This window comes from Magallana gigas, chromosome 8 (assembly GCF_963853765.1).
Source record: "Magallana gigas chromosome 8, xbMagGiga1.1, whole genome shotgun sequence".
Classification (NCBI taxonomy): Eukaryota; Metazoa; Mollusca; class Bivalvia; order Ostreida; family Ostreidae; genus Magallana; species Magallana gigas.
Genome location: NC_088860.1, coordinates 30,917,945 through 30,936,222, shown reverse-complemented (window position 1 = coordinate 30,936,222; position 18,278 = coordinate 30,917,945). Strand labels below are relative to the sequence as shown.

General features: G+C 33.2%; 1 protein-coding gene and 1 non-coding gene across 2 annotated transcripts; both read right to left on the bottom strand.

The window, feature by feature from the left end:
- Nucleotides 1-1,563: 1,563 nt before the first annotated feature.
- Nucleotides 1,564-15,757, bottom strand: LOC105334347 (gamma-tubulin complex component 3). Its single transcript, XM_011437747.4, has 24 exons — nucleotides 15,587-15,757; nucleotides 13,828-13,873; nucleotides 13,143-13,204; nucleotides 12,920-12,987; nucleotides 12,185-12,265; nucleotides 10,261-10,490; nucleotides 10,071-10,153; nucleotides 9,869-9,946; nucleotides 9,528-9,646; nucleotides 9,293-9,418; nucleotides 8,962-9,030; nucleotides 8,494-8,709; nucleotides 7,892-8,074; nucleotides 7,580-7,682; nucleotides 5,691-5,818; nucleotides 4,975-5,039; nucleotides 4,432-4,567; nucleotides 4,066-4,134; nucleotides 3,765-3,900; nucleotides 3,521-3,609; nucleotides 3,274-3,405; nucleotides 2,711-2,851; nucleotides 2,510-2,629; nucleotides 1,564-2,294 (listed from the first exon to the last, which is right to left on the bottom strand). Exons 1-24 carry the CDS (start codon nucleotides 15,669-15,671, stop codon nucleotides 2,136-2,138), a joined length of 2,724 nt encoding a protein of 907 aa, XP_011436049.2. The 5' UTR covers nucleotides 15,672-15,757; the 3' UTR covers nucleotides 1,564-2,135.
- Nucleotides 15,227-15,305, bottom strand: Trnal-uag (transfer RNA leucine (anticodon UAG)). Its single transcript is given in 2 exon segments — nucleotides 15,227-15,262; nucleotides 15,269-15,305. It is a non-coding gene; the product is annotated as a tRNA-Leu (tRNA).
- Nucleotides 15,758-18,278: the final 2,521 nt, after the last annotated feature.

The following is an 18,278-nucleotide window of genomic DNA, read 5'->3' as shown; positions in this document are numbered from 1 at the left end:
TTGTCAGATTGAAGACAAAAACCGTGCTTCTAGGCAGGCATGGGCACGATTACTTAAAAATGTAATCGATTAATAATCGATTACATAGTGGAATTTTGTGTAATCGATTATTAATCGATTACACTCATTTTTGTCCTGTAATCGATTGTAATCGATTACTTTAAAACAAGTAATCGATTAATAATCGATTACTTTTATTATTTTTCACTAAAATGTAAATGATACCTCTTCTGAACATAGTGTATAAACTCTTTTAGTTGATTAAAATTTAGAGTTAAATAGGGATTTACATTGGGAATGATATAAAAATTTGAGACTTCATATTTCAATCTTATTAAGATTACATTATATAATTTCTACTGCTTATTCAAATGTCAAAGTATAATCAATATGAAGAGATCAGTCTGTTAAATTAAGTAAACAATGGAGTTTTTTTGTAAGGTTTAGGTAAAATATTGACCTTGCACCTTTGCTATCATAATTATTCTGTTAATTGGTTTCTTGAAAATTAGAATTTGATTGAAATTTGATAAATAAAATATTATTGGCAATATGCCGAAGGATTGAGGAAACCTTGCTACCTGATGTGAATTGTTTTTAGAGCTTGTAATTGTTCTAATTAAAATTTAAATCCTTACATAGTTTAATTGTTATCTAAACATTAGGGTGGTCACACCTCATTAGCTACTTTGTTGATTCCTTAAATGACCAGGACAAACACCCTTAGTGAGACTTACCCACCCCTTTGTCTCTTTTTCTGGCAAAATAGACACAAAATACATGTATATCCCCCCTCTCTCTCTCTCTCCACTTCTCTTTGTTTCTATCTCAATAATAGTCAATCATTAGGCAGTTCTATTGAGTACTCTCTCTCTCTCTCTCTCTCTCTCTCAATAATGGTTGGTCAATCAATATGTAGCTTTAGTGTGGTTTTTTTTCTAAGACACATTTATTTAAGTTAAATAATTTTAAAAATTTGCAAGGCGGTGTGAACGCATATTGAACGACTGATTATTTGTTTATATATCTTAGTTAACCAATACATGTATTATATTTTAAGTGAAAGTGGAAAATCATACTACATGAATTCAATCAATTCTATTCTGTTAATAATATTATAAATAACACTTGTAAAGTATTGTTTCTATTAATATGAGTATCACAAAATATTTATGTGAAGAGTAATCGAAAGTAATCGAAAAAGTAATTATAATTACACTGACATTTTCAGCTGTAATCGATTAAATTACGATTACAAGTAATCGAAAATCTCACCGATTACAGATTACTGTCGATTACTTGAAAAAGAGTAATCATTACAATCGATTACGATTACGATTACCCCATGCCTGCTTCTAGGACTCATGTCAGGGTTTGGATTAACTACTGATGTAGCATTTATTTTTAAATGTCAGGGCACAATTTGTCTTTGTTCAAGCTCTTGCAGTACTGACAGTCTGAAAGACGAGCTGAGATTTATTTACTAAGTAAATGTCTTTTAATGCTATTTCGTCTCGCTTTGATGTGTTTTATTAAATTAAAAAAAACCCAACAACAATGATATCTTGCATAAACATGAACAATTTATTCATCATCCTCACATTAGTAATAAAAATAAACAACTACGTATCATACATAGCAACCAATCATGGAGATTCTATATTGTAGTCTTTAGAAAACCAAGGCAACCAGTACATACATTTTTGTATATCAGCATCATATTGTATCATATACACACGACAAGTATTCTACTGGCAACTTTCACTTTTCAGATTCAGTATACGGTATCTAATTTAAATGTCCATAATCCTAAAATACAGCATACTAGTAGCATACAGTTTCACAGCCTATCTTTTTGCATAATTGCGTATCATTTTGATAAAATTGGTGTACGACTCTCACAAATTTGTACTTTAAGCCATGAACACGTGTATTCGAATATTTCATTACATTCCTAGATTCATATAAAATGGAATTTCAACAAGGTTTAACATTCAATTTTTGATTACTTAATCCATCATGACCATGCATATAATATCATTTGACTGTGTTCTTTAGCTAAAGCTAGCAATGTCTAACACTTGTACTATTAGGTCGTGTGATGAGAGTTTATTAAGGAAAATTAGAATAGGCTTCTAGGAGACGGCCGATCGAGACAAGCGGTGTACGGACGGACTTCGTAGCTTTGGTTCCTTGGCCTTGTAGTGTTCATTGAAGTCTAATCGGAAACTGAGGAATCGCAGACTCACGTCCTTGTGATAAGTCAGCATCACCAAGAACTGTTTGACCATATCCTGTTACAAATGAAATGATCAGATTAAGGAAAAGGAAGATTCTCATACATAATAAGAACAATCAGTACATGCCATAAATGATTTTCAATATAAAAATAATTGTTTCAGGTAGCCAGGATAATTAAATTGTAAACTTATCTAATACCTAATAATCTGCTCTGATACAATTTAGTACATGAAGTGTTCTAGATGCATGACATAGATATAACACCTACTTGATATGACTGAGACAGGACTTTGAATCGAGCTCTCTTGGAGGGTATAATGTTCTTCAGAAACTCCACTCTCCTTATGTGTTCCTCTTCTTCATATTCTGCTGTTAAAGCCCAGTCTCCCTGAAATGAGAGCAAAATGTTAAATATAATCCCACTGTTGGGAACAATTCCATTCAAATGTTCACTCTAGATACGTCATACCTTCTGACTCCTCATTTGTTGTAGTTTTTCGTAGTGTTGTCGAGCTTGTAATTCATCGTTAGCTTCCTCGTAAAACTCACTTTGAGCCGTCTGGAAGTCAATGATGAGGTCAAAAATTGTCCTCAGCTGAGTCAAAATGTCCTGCAATGGATGTTGATAAAATGATTTTAAACCACCAGATCTTAAATATAATGTTCAGTTTTATATTTGTTGGTCTTTGTCTCCTCCCAAACTCATTTGCATTTACCGGCTCTTCATAACAATAATAGCAAGTATGAATTTAAAAAATAAAAGATAACCAGTTTAGAACTGTACAGTATCAGTATATAGGCGCAAGGCAAGTCTAAACTCAGTTTTATTTTTGCCACAATTGCTGAACTTGGGGCTTATCTATGACAGTAAATCAAGTTTCTGAAATAACTGTTTTAGGGTATTTTAAAAAGTGTGATTGGGCGCCTGTATACAGTAAATTTTGCCTAATCAATCTTAGTACAACTGAATGTTTGATAGTTTCTTTTGAGCAGAATAACAAATTTATCACATTAAATAAAATATCTCCCTACCCTGGACTGCTCATCCAAAAGACACCTGCTAATGACAGTATTGAGGAAGACTTGATGTGCAGCTATTACATTGTCAAAGTCCTCCGCTTCTTTCACTTTAGTCAGCAGTTCATCCCAGGAACACTCTAAAACCTTTGTAATGTAAAGCATAATACAGTTAGAATAGGTTAAATGAAGAATTACTCATCCTTGTAATTTTTTGCTGCAAGTATAACTCTATTTCAGTAATTCAGGTTGTTTAAGTTACCTCAAAATTGATGTAATATTGCACTTGTTGAATGAAGTGAACCATTTCACTGGCCAGAACATGACACTGATGAAGAATACCAGACAATTCTACAATAAAAAAATCAAAAAGTAAAACAAAAATCTACTAAAGAACGATATTCTACGCTACGATATATGATAATGTACCAATGTAAAGAAATACTGGTACATGTACATTGTATATACTTTAACTAGATTTAAGGAAAACATTACTGAAGACATACCTGGAATGCCACGCAGGCCTCTGGAATTAGACATTTGATTTTTCCACACAATTGCCAGGATGTATTCCATTCTCTTGGCACGCCACAAAAAGTTGAAAATTCTCAGCAATGACATCATGCATTGGGGAGTAAATACCTGATTAAGAAAAGCAACAAACCTAGACTTGTATGCTTAGTTCATGAACATTGTCTTTGAAAACTTGTGATGATCAGCATGTACATGTACAAAGTCATACGATCTTGCGAATTCAAAACAGACAACAAAAGATAGATAATAAGCAGAATTGGAGGCATTAATTACTGTTCTGATTGGTCCGTCTACATGGTATTCCAAACTGAACACATCCCATCCTTTGTCTCCTGGAGAGACCTACAAATGTATTAAATTATTGACTAAAAGAACATGATGAAAGAAGTTCACCACATAAATATTTATTCAAAATACAAACTTTTGATTAGTCTAATAAGAACACAAGTAAAATCTAAAATCCCTTTTAAAAGTTTTTTTTCTTTAGACCATCATTTAATATTTAAACCTGAACTTCTTGTGATAAATTTACAAAACCTGATCTAAACTACTACAACACAGACTGAAGCATTTCACATCTCCTATCCTCAAACTGCAAGAAACAGGCATCATATTGAAAGCAACCGACCAAGATCCTACCTCTAGTAGCCTGACATCCAGTCTCTTCAGTATGTCCGAGTCATCAAACTGAGCGTTGGTGGCTCTGATGGCGGTCTCCAGTATCCCAGTCAGGTTGTGAAGGTACAGGTTACTGGCCGGCTTGGCAAGATCATCTCTGTAATATGATTGGTTTAATGAAAGTCTGATACTGTGGTTTAATCTTTATTCATTGAAAACCAATTTTGCAGATTTTTTTCCCATAGAGTCAATCCATGATATCAGTTGTTCATCGTAGTATTCTAGAAGGACCATTGTCCAAAAATTTATGTATCCTTTAAACTGTGAAAAATGCAATAAATATTCGCGACGACAAGGCTCTCGCTAACCGCCCGAAAATTTCTCACACGCGAATAAGAAGCAGTTTACAGTATACCTAATTCATGAAATTTGATGCCATCAATATTCATGAAACCACTGTAGACCATTTTCATCTCAAGAATGCAGAACAATGCTAGAATTATCAAAATGGGCAACAATATTTCTGAAAACTGTGCACCTTAGCCTGTAACTTTTAATACTTACAGCAATAAATCCATGAGGTGTCGTATAAAGTCTCCTTGTCCTAGCAACAAGTACCTCCTCATAGCCTGTCAAGTGTATTAAATATAAATATTAAAGTGTTCATTTCATCCTATCATTATTTCTTAAACATTTCATAAGAAAAGACATAACCATATCATAATTATACATTCCTACTTTAAAGCAATCGAGTTTGAACAAAGAGTGAGACACAATATACAGTAAAACACGGTTATAGCGAACACGCTTATAATGAATTGACGCTTACAGCGAAGTGAATTTTATTCCCCAAGTCTCTATTTCATGTTGTAAACTTGACGGATATAACGAATTACGCTTATAACGAAGTTAAATTGCCCGTCCCTGGGACTTCGTTTTAAGCGTGTTTTACTGTATACCCCATCATTTGAATTTCAATGAAAGATGGCCAATTTTTAGCTAAATTATATACATGAATATATACTATAATATAGATAAATATATATGTACATATACCATAGACCAAATTTTATAAGTGATAACTTTATTGTTTGCTTTACAATACTGGGTGCTAAAATGGTTCATGAAGATAATACTAATTGTAAAAGACTGTTTCACAGAGACAATTCTATAGCGAATCTTGTGAAGGCTTCTTACATGCCACTCAATGTTGGTTTACAGTTACATGCATGTATAAAAACAGACATTTGTTTCCTTTCTGCAATTGATGTTCCTCTGACCTTCAAGTGCTCCAGGAACTTGTACTTGGTGTTCAGGACGTCCAGTAGGTGGCGACTTGTCTCTTTGTACACTCGGTCCACCATGTGCTGGAACTCACTGGTGGTGTCCTGACGAAACATCACATCAGCTGCAACAGACAGAGTCAACCTTCAACAACTCCATCAGGAATTTTGAGACATTTACAACTAAGAAGCGATAGTGGTCTTGTTGATCTTTAAATTTACTCTACCAAATATTTTGTTCTGTAACCTTTTCAGTTCTCTAAAGATAACTAGAACTGTCCTAATGGGACTAATACCCCCGCTAGGCTAATTTCAAATGGGACAAATAATTGAATTGAATAATAAAGGTTTGGAACACATACAAAAAAAAATTTCTAGAATTGTAAAAAAAAAAAAAAATTAGTTAACAAAGAAAAATTAAAATCAAAATTGTCAGAATTTCACTGTAAATACATATCTATAACAGCAATACATTTACAAATGTATGTATTTGAATAATTTGATGATATATTTTTTTAATTTAATTGATTTAAAGAAAAACCAACAAAATGACAATAACCCCTCCCTTTGCAGTGAATAGAAATACCGGTAGCCAAGCAATGCTCTTCTGTTGATAAAACTTTCAATATCTTTCTAATAAGAGTCTTGACAGATGCAATTAGTTGTTTCAAATTTTCCTCACTTTCTCCTATGGCACAATGGAACTCCATATCAGAAAATTGATCCCATAGGACTATGATTTTCTTTGATGAAGTTGTTAAATTTAATAAACTCCCAAAACATTACCATAATTACCATACTATGTAAAAATATGTAAAAAAAGAAAATTTAATATTACAAACAATTTTAAAATTGCCAAAACACTACAATCATATCAGTAATTTTGAATTTCATTTAAATTAATGCCCAATAGGGTCACTTCATCAATTTACTTGACTAATAAATTTAAACAACCTCTAAAAATAGTTTAACTTCTTCATTAATAATTATATTATTTATTTCCTTATAATGATAGACCTTTTGGTTTACATGAAACAGTTTTAAAATAGCCCCAAAACCATCACCCACTTTACAGATTATCAATTTCCCCTAAACACATGCTCCATCTGAACCATGGCTCAGATAATGGCTCCCTTGGGACAAATGAATTCAGCCACACTTGTCTTTGATGTTCTTATTAGCTCCTAAGAATTTATCATTGACAAACAAAAACTTTGCATTGTCAGTTGATAGAATACTTATAAAATTTTTTTATTAATTAAGACATAAAGACAAAAAACTCCATCTGGATGTATTTATATAAATATATTTTATATTGTTTTCTATTAATTAATTTATAAAATCTGTAAGGATTACCTCCCTTACTTTTCAACATTAGTGTACAATATATAGAATAAGGAAAATGAAAACTGTCATAAAATCATTAAATTTTGTCTGATCTTAAAAAAAATTGCAGGTGCACATCTTCAGATGGTGTTCAACATATGTACAAATTTTCAAACTGTTCCATGCAGTAATAAAAAATTCTATAGGGGGGACAAAGTTGCGTCTACAGACAGACGGACGGACAGGGTGAAACCAATATACCCCCCTAACTTCGTTTGCGGGGGTATAAAAAGTCAATCATGTCATCTAAACCAATGAGCATAGAGGCAGGAGTTTACTTACTACATTCTTATGAAATATATGTATCTAAACATATATTTATTGTAAACCATACCTTGCACATGTATGTATGCGAGATTCTACTTTTTTTCTCAAGAATTATTACTGAGAAACTCTCAAATTAATTGCAATTTAAAAATAAAATAAAATGCTAATAATAATGACACTTAATAGTTAGCAGTACCTGTCAATTTCTATACAGAACTGTTTGGTCAAAATACCTTGACTAGAGTCCATGTGGGTGATGACTTGTCTCCCTTTGGTTGGTGTGCGGTCTTGACAAACTTGTCTCAAGTAATTGATGGACTTGCCGGTCAGCAGTATCTACATTCAAAAGAGAAACAAAGAATAAATACATGTATATGACTGAAATCAGTAACAACAATACCATAACCAATGAAAGATTTTAAAGGTCAACACCCAGTGGTCAATTGACACTAACTCTTCAAGTTTTTAAAATGAAAGCAACATTTTTTAAACTTGTTTGGTTTTTATTTTTATATCAATGTTGAATCTGCTTCAATAAGTAGTACCCTGTTAGCTTGTTCCCTGGTTATAAAGTTGGGTATCATGGATTTACGGAGACTGTATTTATCGTGCCACAGCCTGTCGTTCTTCACGGTCGGATCAGAGGCCACAAAGAACTCGTCATGCATGTCCTCCAGCTCCCCGTCGTACATCCAGCTGACCAGTCCAATGTAGATCGGCTGTGCTACCTGTTGACCAAGTGTTACCACAGCTTAGCTCTCAATCTCTCATATCATAAAAGAGGGTTCATTTATTAGTCCGAGAAGCTTGCAATTTACATGTAAATATTCATCTATCTGAAAGATTTGTTGTGGCAAGTTTCTAAAGCTCAGTTCTTAGTTTGATATCATTAAAAAGAATACTTGTTTGGTAATTTGAAATACTTCCAATATGCATGGATGTGCACATCAACATGAATCTAAATTATCCGTTTTGCTGATGGTGATGTCATCATTACACATTCATATGTAATAATTTTATTCTTTAATTGTATATAATGGAAATTTTCATTTTTATCTTTAAGTAAAATTTTCGTATTGACAGACTGTGGGGCTTGGCAGTATGTATACTATGCATGTAAAATGGAGCACATTGTATAATAGCCTACCATGTTCAGTATGTGTTGAATCAGAGACTGCACAAACGGGTCACCATGCTGCATATAGGAATACAGGGCTGAGGCTAGTGCCCCTCCCTTCTTCCCCCGACACACATCAACAATGGTGGCCAAGCACTTAAGGCGCTGTAGGGGATCAAACGTCCACAGCACAAGCTGTCTCAGGGACAGACCATGCCCATCATTCCTATCCCCCTCACTCAGTATCTGAAACACAATAGGATACTATATATGTGATGTTTTCATTTCAATCATTAAGTACTGTAAACAGATTTTTTAATCACACAAGAAAATTTATTTTCAAAGATATCGGGAAGATTTGTTGTCACTTAAAACAGGAAAAGAAGGAAACTAAGGTGTCAGGAATGATCAAACTTGGTTGACAGTGTTTTATAGGGTTTTTTTCTATCATTAAGAATACTGATCAATATACTAGTACACAAATACAATAAGATATACCTGTCCTTCCAACACTGCAATAAGTCTGTAATATTCTGTCAATTCTTCATGCAAGGCAGCACAAAAACTCTACAACACAATAATGGTGTTACAATGCAGACAGTGATATACCAGGTACACTATAAAGCACATATACATGCACTTTTCAGATTTTCTCAAATTTTTTACTTTTCTCAACATCAAAAGATTTAGTGTATCTTATAAACTTTTTTATTGATATAATGCAACATAATTTTTTTTTTTTTAATTTTTCAATCTACATGTACATGTGCATAAATAAATTTCTTTTTGAATATACAGTCTGTCTTTTACTATGCAAGCTTTTACCCACTTTTCCCACCAAGCCAAATGTCTTGTCAGCACTTTTGTTTTCCACATATGTCTTTGTTTTGTTGAACAGCCACCCACACTCAGCTAGCTTGCTGACCAGTTGTCTGATAGCCTTAGGAATACCTGCCTGTAAAAGTCACTTCAATTATTGAACTTTTAACCATCATGAACCCTAGTGATAAATTCAAGTAAAAGTTTGTTTTGGTGGTAAAGAATCTTATATTGCATCAAGTCACCTGGTGATTAATTCTGTAGCCTTCCTTTGTGGGATCAAATCTAATCCATCTGCCCTCTATCCCCTGAAAAGCATACACCAGGTCCCTTATTATCACAGCTTCTGGCAGCTCTTCTGATGCTGAAACAAATGTGTATCATTTCAGGACCATATGATTCAAAGGATTAAGAAAAGATATATAATGCTTAGTAAGCATCAATTTAAAAATAATTCCCCTAAAAGAAACTTGGAAGAAATACAGTCTAAATGAATAAAGATTTTTTTTTTTTTGGTATTGACAATTGAATAAATTCATAATACCCATTCAGTTCAATGACTTCATTAACCTTTAAAGTTACGTACATTGATCATTTTTGTGAACAGTTATAGTAGTCTTCTTTGACGTTCGGCCTCTGTGTGGAACCACAGCTGTTGAGGAACCTAAAATCCCAGAAAAAAGGACACATCAATATTTATCTCGTAATGGACTGAGCCATGGAATTCTCAGATTTTTTTAAATTTTTGATCATTGCAAATATATGATGATTAATAGATTGTTGCTGACCTCTGTCACTTGACAAGGTGGAAGCTAAACGCAGACCTACACTAGTGCTGTCACGGTAAGAATCCATGTCTGTATGTGAAGGTCTAAAAGAAGAAGATTACAACTATTAATCCCCACAATGCCTGAACTTATAAATTCATTTATATAAGCCTGCAAGAATGATTTGAAGCAGATGTACATGCACACTTACAATGGCATATATGAATGTGGTATAGGAGTTGGGTCATTGCTATGAATTTCACCATGAATACTGCTGATGCCACTACTTCCCGAGGTGTGACCCGACTGGAGTGTGGTGTTACTATGGAGACTCGTGATGTCACCATTCCCAGCATGCCCTCTTGCCGCTGGGTGAAACGGGGTTGACGTAGCATGCCCCGCTAGATTCCCAGCAAAAAGGGTGCTACTCAGTCCAACTTGCTACAAAAATTATTATTAGCTACAAGTTATTATTACCGTATATTCTCGCTTATAAGTCTGTATTTTGGGAGTAGAAATTTGAACAAAAAGTAGGTGTCCGACTTATAGGCATGACATACAATCAGATAATTTTTCCACTGGGTAAAACTTCGTTTTTGGGTGCCAATTTGCTTCCAACTTTTGACTTGTGATCCCTATATTTGACATGTTTATATTTTAATTACTAAAAAGATAAATACATTAATAAATGCATTGAAAGTTTCAACTGTATTTCTTATAAATATAAACAGGGTTTATTTGATAGGATCTTTTATTTAAGCAGGCAATTATTTACGCCTGAGGTGATAATAGCTGTAGGTATAACTGTACTAAAGACAATACAAGCCAACACTGAGTGTAAGGTGCTAATTTATTACCAACCCTAATCGGTCAGTATGGGATAAAATATCTGTCATTTTATTTCCAGTAGCATTTAAACTAGTTTTTGAGCTATAATCAAGTTGTAATGAGTGTTAAAAAAAATAATGGCGTCCAAAATCGAAAGTTACAAATTTCAAGAAAGATAACTCTGTTTACAGAAAACTATTAAAAAACATGGTGTCTACAAGCGATCTAGCTGGATTACAGAACAGAAATTTCTGTTTAATACTTAAAAATTAAACACTAAATTAAATGCTGGTCTGTTTAAAAAAAATAAAGATCGTTTTATAATTATTCATAATTAATTTCACCTGAGGAGATAATAGCTATATTGGTGGCTGTAGGTGGCATGTCACCTAAAACAACACGAGCTATAAACACACCAGTTTTAAAACGGGCTATACTATCTTAATCAGTCAACAGGGGATCAAAATCACTATAATTTTATTTTCAACAGTATTTTAAATAGTTTTAGAGCTAATACCAAGTGTATTAATAAAAAAAAAAATGGCATCCAAAATCGAAAGTTATTATTCCAGGATAGATGTCTTATATAACTGAACACAACACTTTTAAAATGCATCTAGAAATGATGACAGAGGGGTCAAACACCAATACATTTTATCTAGAATATAGTCTTGCTTGATAAAATATGTTAATTTGATTGAGAATTTATAGACTGATTATCCAGAAAAAGATAACCGACTTATAAGAGGGTCAATGGCAAAATCTTGTAAATAAACTTGAAAAAAGACAACCGACTTATAGGCGAACAACACTTATAGACGAGTATATACGGTAAGTCTTTTCTAGTATGTGAATAATGAAAAGATAAAATCTTAAGAGCATCTTGCTATGATAATTATTGTTACCAAGTTATTATAAAGTCTTTTCTTAAGACTACTAAATATATCAGTGAATAATGAAAAGATATCTTACTAATATTACACATTTTTGAACCGCAAGTCAAAGCAGAGAAAATAGAATTTTCTTTGTGTCAAAGAAAATAGAAACCAAGTTAAATAGTTCAGGTCATCAGATATTTTTTTCCTCAGACAAAATTATGGCCCAGTGACTATAAGTGATGCAAATGGCATGTTAAGTAAATTCCAAATCAGATAAATCATCAACAGTCCTGATTAAACAATTCCTTGTTTGGATTCAAATCAAGAACGAAGGGTGTTTTAAAAGCAATGCAGTAAATATACCCAAGACTTTACGGAAAAAATTCTATAATTTCAGTTTATTAAGTAAAGTTGTACTAAATTTCTGACCCTGTCTCTGCTGGTCTTGACAGAGCTGTCACTCAATGACATCAGAAGGTACAGGACAGCCCATCTGTTCTTTATCACACCCTGCAAACAATAATAATCAAAATACCATGATCAGATAAGTTATGCCCCCCCCCTTTCAATCTTTTTTCTATCATTTTCGAGTCAAACGCATAGAATTCCATATCTCTGAAGAATATAAAATTTCGGGCTTGTACACAATCTTTTTTCCCAAAGCCGCCAAAGGTGTGAAGGATACTTAACGAACAATAAAATTAGGCTTTAAGCCAACACCCTTAAAGAACATTTTTCTAATTCCTAAAACAAACTTTAGTAAAATGAATTGCAAAATATGTATATCTTATGATGTTTATGTCAGGACCTGGGGTCCAAAAGTATAAAAATTCAAAATTAAAATGACTGACATTTCAGAGAATTTAGCAGTCTGATTTGATCTCGAGTATCAAGACATAACTAGCCATCTATCTGTTGTATCAGTATTTGTTAACAAGACAATGAAATGAAACACATATAAACTCAACAGTGAAATTAATTTTCTAGGGTGTACATTTTTAACATTTTGTTAAAAGGATGATTAAAGTATAAACCCATTAAATTACATCTACCACAGTTTTACAACACTTCTATATTTCTTTGCTTGAATGACTAAGATGCCAATACAAAAGATTCTCCAAAGTCCAAACCATTTCAAACAAAATCTTTCGGCCATTTAATTACCTGAGCCTGAAGTTTACGATGGAGTTCAAGAAACACAACTGCATCCTTTTCTTTTCCTTTTCTGACAACTGTAATTTAAAGATCAACTGAATAAAACTATTACCAATCAGGGTAAATTCTACTGGAATGTACTAATGCTGTGTGAAATGAAAATTATGAAATAAACATATTTCAATTCAAAATCACATTTACAGTTTATGTGATATAATAAATGAACGCTTACGTCGTCTTTTGATCTTCTCAGCCACTTGAAATTCATCATGATCAACAGTTGATTCATAATTACTAGCAAAAGGAATAAAAATACAAAACCATCAATTAAATAAACAGAAGGATTAAAATATATGAATAATTGAAAGGCTTTAAATTTGTTAGTGTTTATCTTAAGAAAAAACAAAATCTAAACTTAACTGCTTACATCTAAACACTTGTTGGATTGTTCATAAGCATAAGCTGTCAAACTTGTTGATAGAAGACAAAAAGAAATGTTTCCCTTATTCAACAGGTTACAGTCAACATTTCAACACTAACTAGCAGTTAGATATGGAGTTGTGTCTCAGAATTTGTAAAGGGGGGGGGGGGGGGCTCTTTACAATTCTGAGACACAATTCCAGATCTAACTGCTAATCAAAAGAATGTTACATCATCATATTTTGATATTGATATGTAACATTGTGCAAGTTCTCTTAATTGTTTACTTCTTTTAAAAATCACAATCTTAAATAACAAATGACATGTGTCATGGAAAGCATATTGGTTGACAATGTGTCATGATAGCAAAAAATTCTTAAGGAAATGTTTTCTACATTGACACCATTTTTCCTGAATAGGTACATGGTAGAAAAACTTGAATGTTTATGCTGAAAAAAGTTTCAAGCAAGAATTTTAATAGATCTGTATAAGTTTACCTTGTAATAATTCTGAGAGAATGCTGAAGAAGAGGTCTAACAGCTTCTGAAAACAACAAAAATCCACAAAATATACACATCTGAATAAAAATTGCAAAAATACCTCATATAAAACCAGGTCTTATTAACAGAATAAGATTTGATCACATATATTTAACCATGGCTTTCCTAAAATATAAATTAAATCTTATCTTGATTGCTATTTTAGATAATTAGGTTTTTTATTTACACTTGAAAATATAGAAAAATTAACGCCCAAGTACATTAAATAGGTTGGGAACATTAAAAAAATATATTTGCATTAATATACATAAAGAGCAAATAACTTTGGCCAACAAATTTTCTGTAACCCTACTGTTTTGGAGATTAATCCCTCAAAAAAAATACCATAAACTATTTGTGGAAAAATCACACAAAATGTAGGGTTAAGATAAACTTACTTGCCAAAGTTAATTGTCACATTCAATGAATACATAATAAGTGAATTTATAAAAACATTTTTACAATATTTTTGCAAATTAATAAAAATTTAGATCTCATTTGGAATATTTATATACTCTAAAGAGAGTGTTGCTTGTTATACTGTTCTTTTGCACAGTAAATTGTTACTGGCGCGCGTTACCAGTTCTCGCCGAGTACCATTTCTTGCCAGTACATTGTGACGTCATTTTATCAACACATAAAATTATAGACGAAAAATGATGTCACAATGTACTGGCGAGAAATGGTACTCGGCGAGAACTGGTCGCACGCCAGTATAGTTTGGTGAAATGATGCATCAGCAATTGTTTATCTTCAAATGTCATAATGTAAAATAATCTACCAACAGAACCTTAACTATAGACCCATTTTACATTTTCCTGTAATAGGGCAGTGCAGTAGTTATTGTGACAGGGCTTGTAACAAAATGAGAGATATGATTGATCAAAACAAGATTCATAGATTGGGTCCCCTGAATCCCAGGTCAGATGATCTACCTATTATGCTATCTGATGGCAGTCTTATTTACAGTACTGATACAATATTTATTCATTTTAATTGGTTTATATTCAAAAACTTTTATTTTCAATTATATATGCTACTGTACATGGGCACTGTAAGTTAATGTAAATATATTGTATTGTAATAGGAAAGGTGGAATATATATTGAAAACTGCATGACTGGACCGGGAATGGAACCCGGGACCCCTGCAACTCTAGTCAGGAGCTCTACCACTGAGCTATCCAGGCCGATATCCACAGTCCATATAGCCCCAACTACTACATTCCTCCCTCCTTAAATGATCTTCCCCCTCGAAGATCACCCAGGTTCTTCCCCTGGCAGGAGTTAACCTGTCAGTTCCAGGGGCAGGTCACGGCACCAAATGTAATAGGAAAGGAGGAATATATATTGTAAACATGGCTGGACCGGGAATTGAACCCGGGACCCCTGCAACTCTAGTCTAAGTCAGGAGCTCTACCACTGAGCTATCCAGGCCAATATCCACAGTCCATATAGCCCCAACTACTACAGTATGTACATACTCATACAATAGATCTCAAATCTATTTATATTAACTTCCAGTGTCTGTGTCATTATGAAATGATCTACTCTCTTTCTCTCTCGTTTTGTTTTGCTATAGTAACTCAAAATTACAGTTAAATACGTTAAAATATAAAAAGATCGATCATGTTCTTCCACTTGATGAAATTAAATGCCCAACACACATTTTTTCAAGTTCAAAATAAAACATGTCCAAGTTTGTTTTTAGCACATTACCATCTGATAATCCTGTTACTTTCAGGCATAGTTTTTGAAGTAACAAAGTTATTGTTTCAGGATCATTTCCTCTCCTGGTACTCATTGTTCATACAGTGACTGTGCGTAGCGACAAACTGCTGTTTTAAAAACATTGTATGTCTGCAGCCATTTTTGTTTTGCCGCGCTATGGAATTCTTCTTTTGATAAACATTATTTTCGTATAAAATTTTATTTGATATCATTTTCACAGTTAGACAAAAGAATTTAAAATTCAAGATCACAAATATTTTTTACCTTTTTAGTATTTTGAACTGTATATTAGAACATACGAAACTATGTTAATTACGTCGATTGGGTGCAAGACAACTCGCCCCATTAACAACTCGCTCTCAATACCCGAAACCCACATTCGTTTTGATGTCGATTAGATGGACTTCTTCATTTACAATCAAGCAAACATAAACCTAAATAAATTATTCACAAACAAAAATTAATCAAAATACCTGAAATACAAGTAGCATTATATTTCTCATAGGAGGAGGGGGCTTACCCCCCCCCCCCCTCCTTTTTTTTTTTGTCTATCCCCTCCACTTTCAATTTGCTTTCGATGCCACTGGTCCTATCAATTATTTAATAAAAGAATTATCAATGCAAACACCTGCATGCATGACCAGCTAGAATATTTAAAACAACAACAAAAACGGGTCACTCTATTCTGACGTTATATCCAGTAAAGTCCATTTACATAACCAAAGTGAACAAAGCGAACAACTTAGTGATGGTAGCAGTGTATAATCGTATTTGATGACTAATTAGATGCCAATGAGCTTGCCTCCAGACCACATTGCTCACCTGAGCAGCAATGTCATTAAGAAGATACCCGACCCCCTTCGTAAATTAAAGACTCTCTGACATAACAAGAGGTGAGTATAATATGATTCTAATTAGAAAAATTCCCCAAACAAGCTCTGCTACTATATGAATTCAACGTGGCTTACTATAGTATACCTTGAAATAGTGTCGTAAATCAGCTGATAATATAACGCCTTGATTAATAATGCATAAGAAATGATATAAATCCCCCTTTACAAAAATTTGACCTCTTCGTGACATTGGGTATTTCTGTTGTGTAGGTATTACATTTTTACCATTGTTATATTTAGTTTATGACGTTTTTTACTCTTTTTTTTCATTTTCTAACATGAATGGCAGGTGTCTATATCCAATCTAATTAAAATTAGACGTTCTGCATCCGCTACCGCTTCTCAAACTTCCATTAAGTGAACTTTGAATATTGTCAAAGAAAGGAGTTTATTCACGGCTATAATAATATTGACAGAGCAAGTAAAATTAAATTTGATCACAGTTTCTTCTCCATGCCTTGTGAATTACAATAAATATATACGTATCCCGCCGTTTTTCAAGGCTAATTTTTGTTAGAACCATTTTAACAAGAGCTTGGACTTTGGGTAGTTGTGTCAATCGGCAACGTGACGTAGGCATGTCGTTGCTGATTTCGTTGCTGGACATTCAGCCATTGCTCTTTGAAATCAACAAGATTTGTTTGGCTTTGAGTAAAAAGTACGCAGTCGGTGTATATTTCGCGTCATTTTAACTTGTTTCGACACAAGAAATAGATACGACATCCTACTGAAAGTCAAAGGCCTTGTTAAAATGGCTCTTATTGCGCATTACTTATATGAAATTTAATCTTTGTTGTCATTATTTTTTCCGGGTAGATCACAAGTATTTGATGCATTTGATACTCAGCACTACAATTTATGCAACATTCAAACGATAGTATTTACTTTATTCATATACATGTAAAGACGTCTTAATTTCACTGTTTTAACATTTTTCAACAAATTAATATCTCGCCTTCGATTATCAATGTCCATAAAATTTACATGAGTGTTAAAATTATCATAATATCGTCAAAAATAAATAAGTTTTTTGGATGGAGGAGCCAAAAAAGTAAAGCTAGCTGCAGGTCTGTAGCTCCCGGTCTGAAAAAAAATCGAACGAACGACTTGGGAGCTACAGTGCAACCCATTGAAAAAAATGTGTATTTATTGCGCACAAAAATGTGCCCTAGTTTTGGACTGATTAACCTTATTTATACGCGAATTCTTTGAAAACAATTAGAATCATGCATTAAATTCTTCATGCAATTTTCAAATCTTAGGGTTTTACATGTATCTCTAAACGATTTCTTCGTTGAACACATGCTGGATTAAGAAGTAAGGGAACTATAAGTAAAAAATCATTTTCAAACACTATTTTATTTACATTGCAAAAATTACGTTAACACAAGCTTATTAGCGTGATGTCTTAGCTGGGACGGAATTAGCAAAATATTAGGTAGATTTTTATGAGCAAAAAGACTCCCAATGTAAACTGATAGCCTATCATGATTTGGCGATCACGCTGTGCTATTAAATGAAGGTTGCGCGCCGAAATGCATTTCAAACAAACATACATTGTATTAATTTTAACGGCTTCTACATTTTGCATAAAAATGAAATGCAATTCTGTTATTTGCATCAATCAATACCAGCAGATAGACCTGGGAACCTGCTGTTACATCATCTGATGTACACAAACACACGTTTACTGTAATATTAAAACCTGTGTCGTGGTGCCAAAACCTGTGTGCCAAAAACCTGATGATCAGCAGATAAACGTTTACATAGACAATGAAATGTTTTTT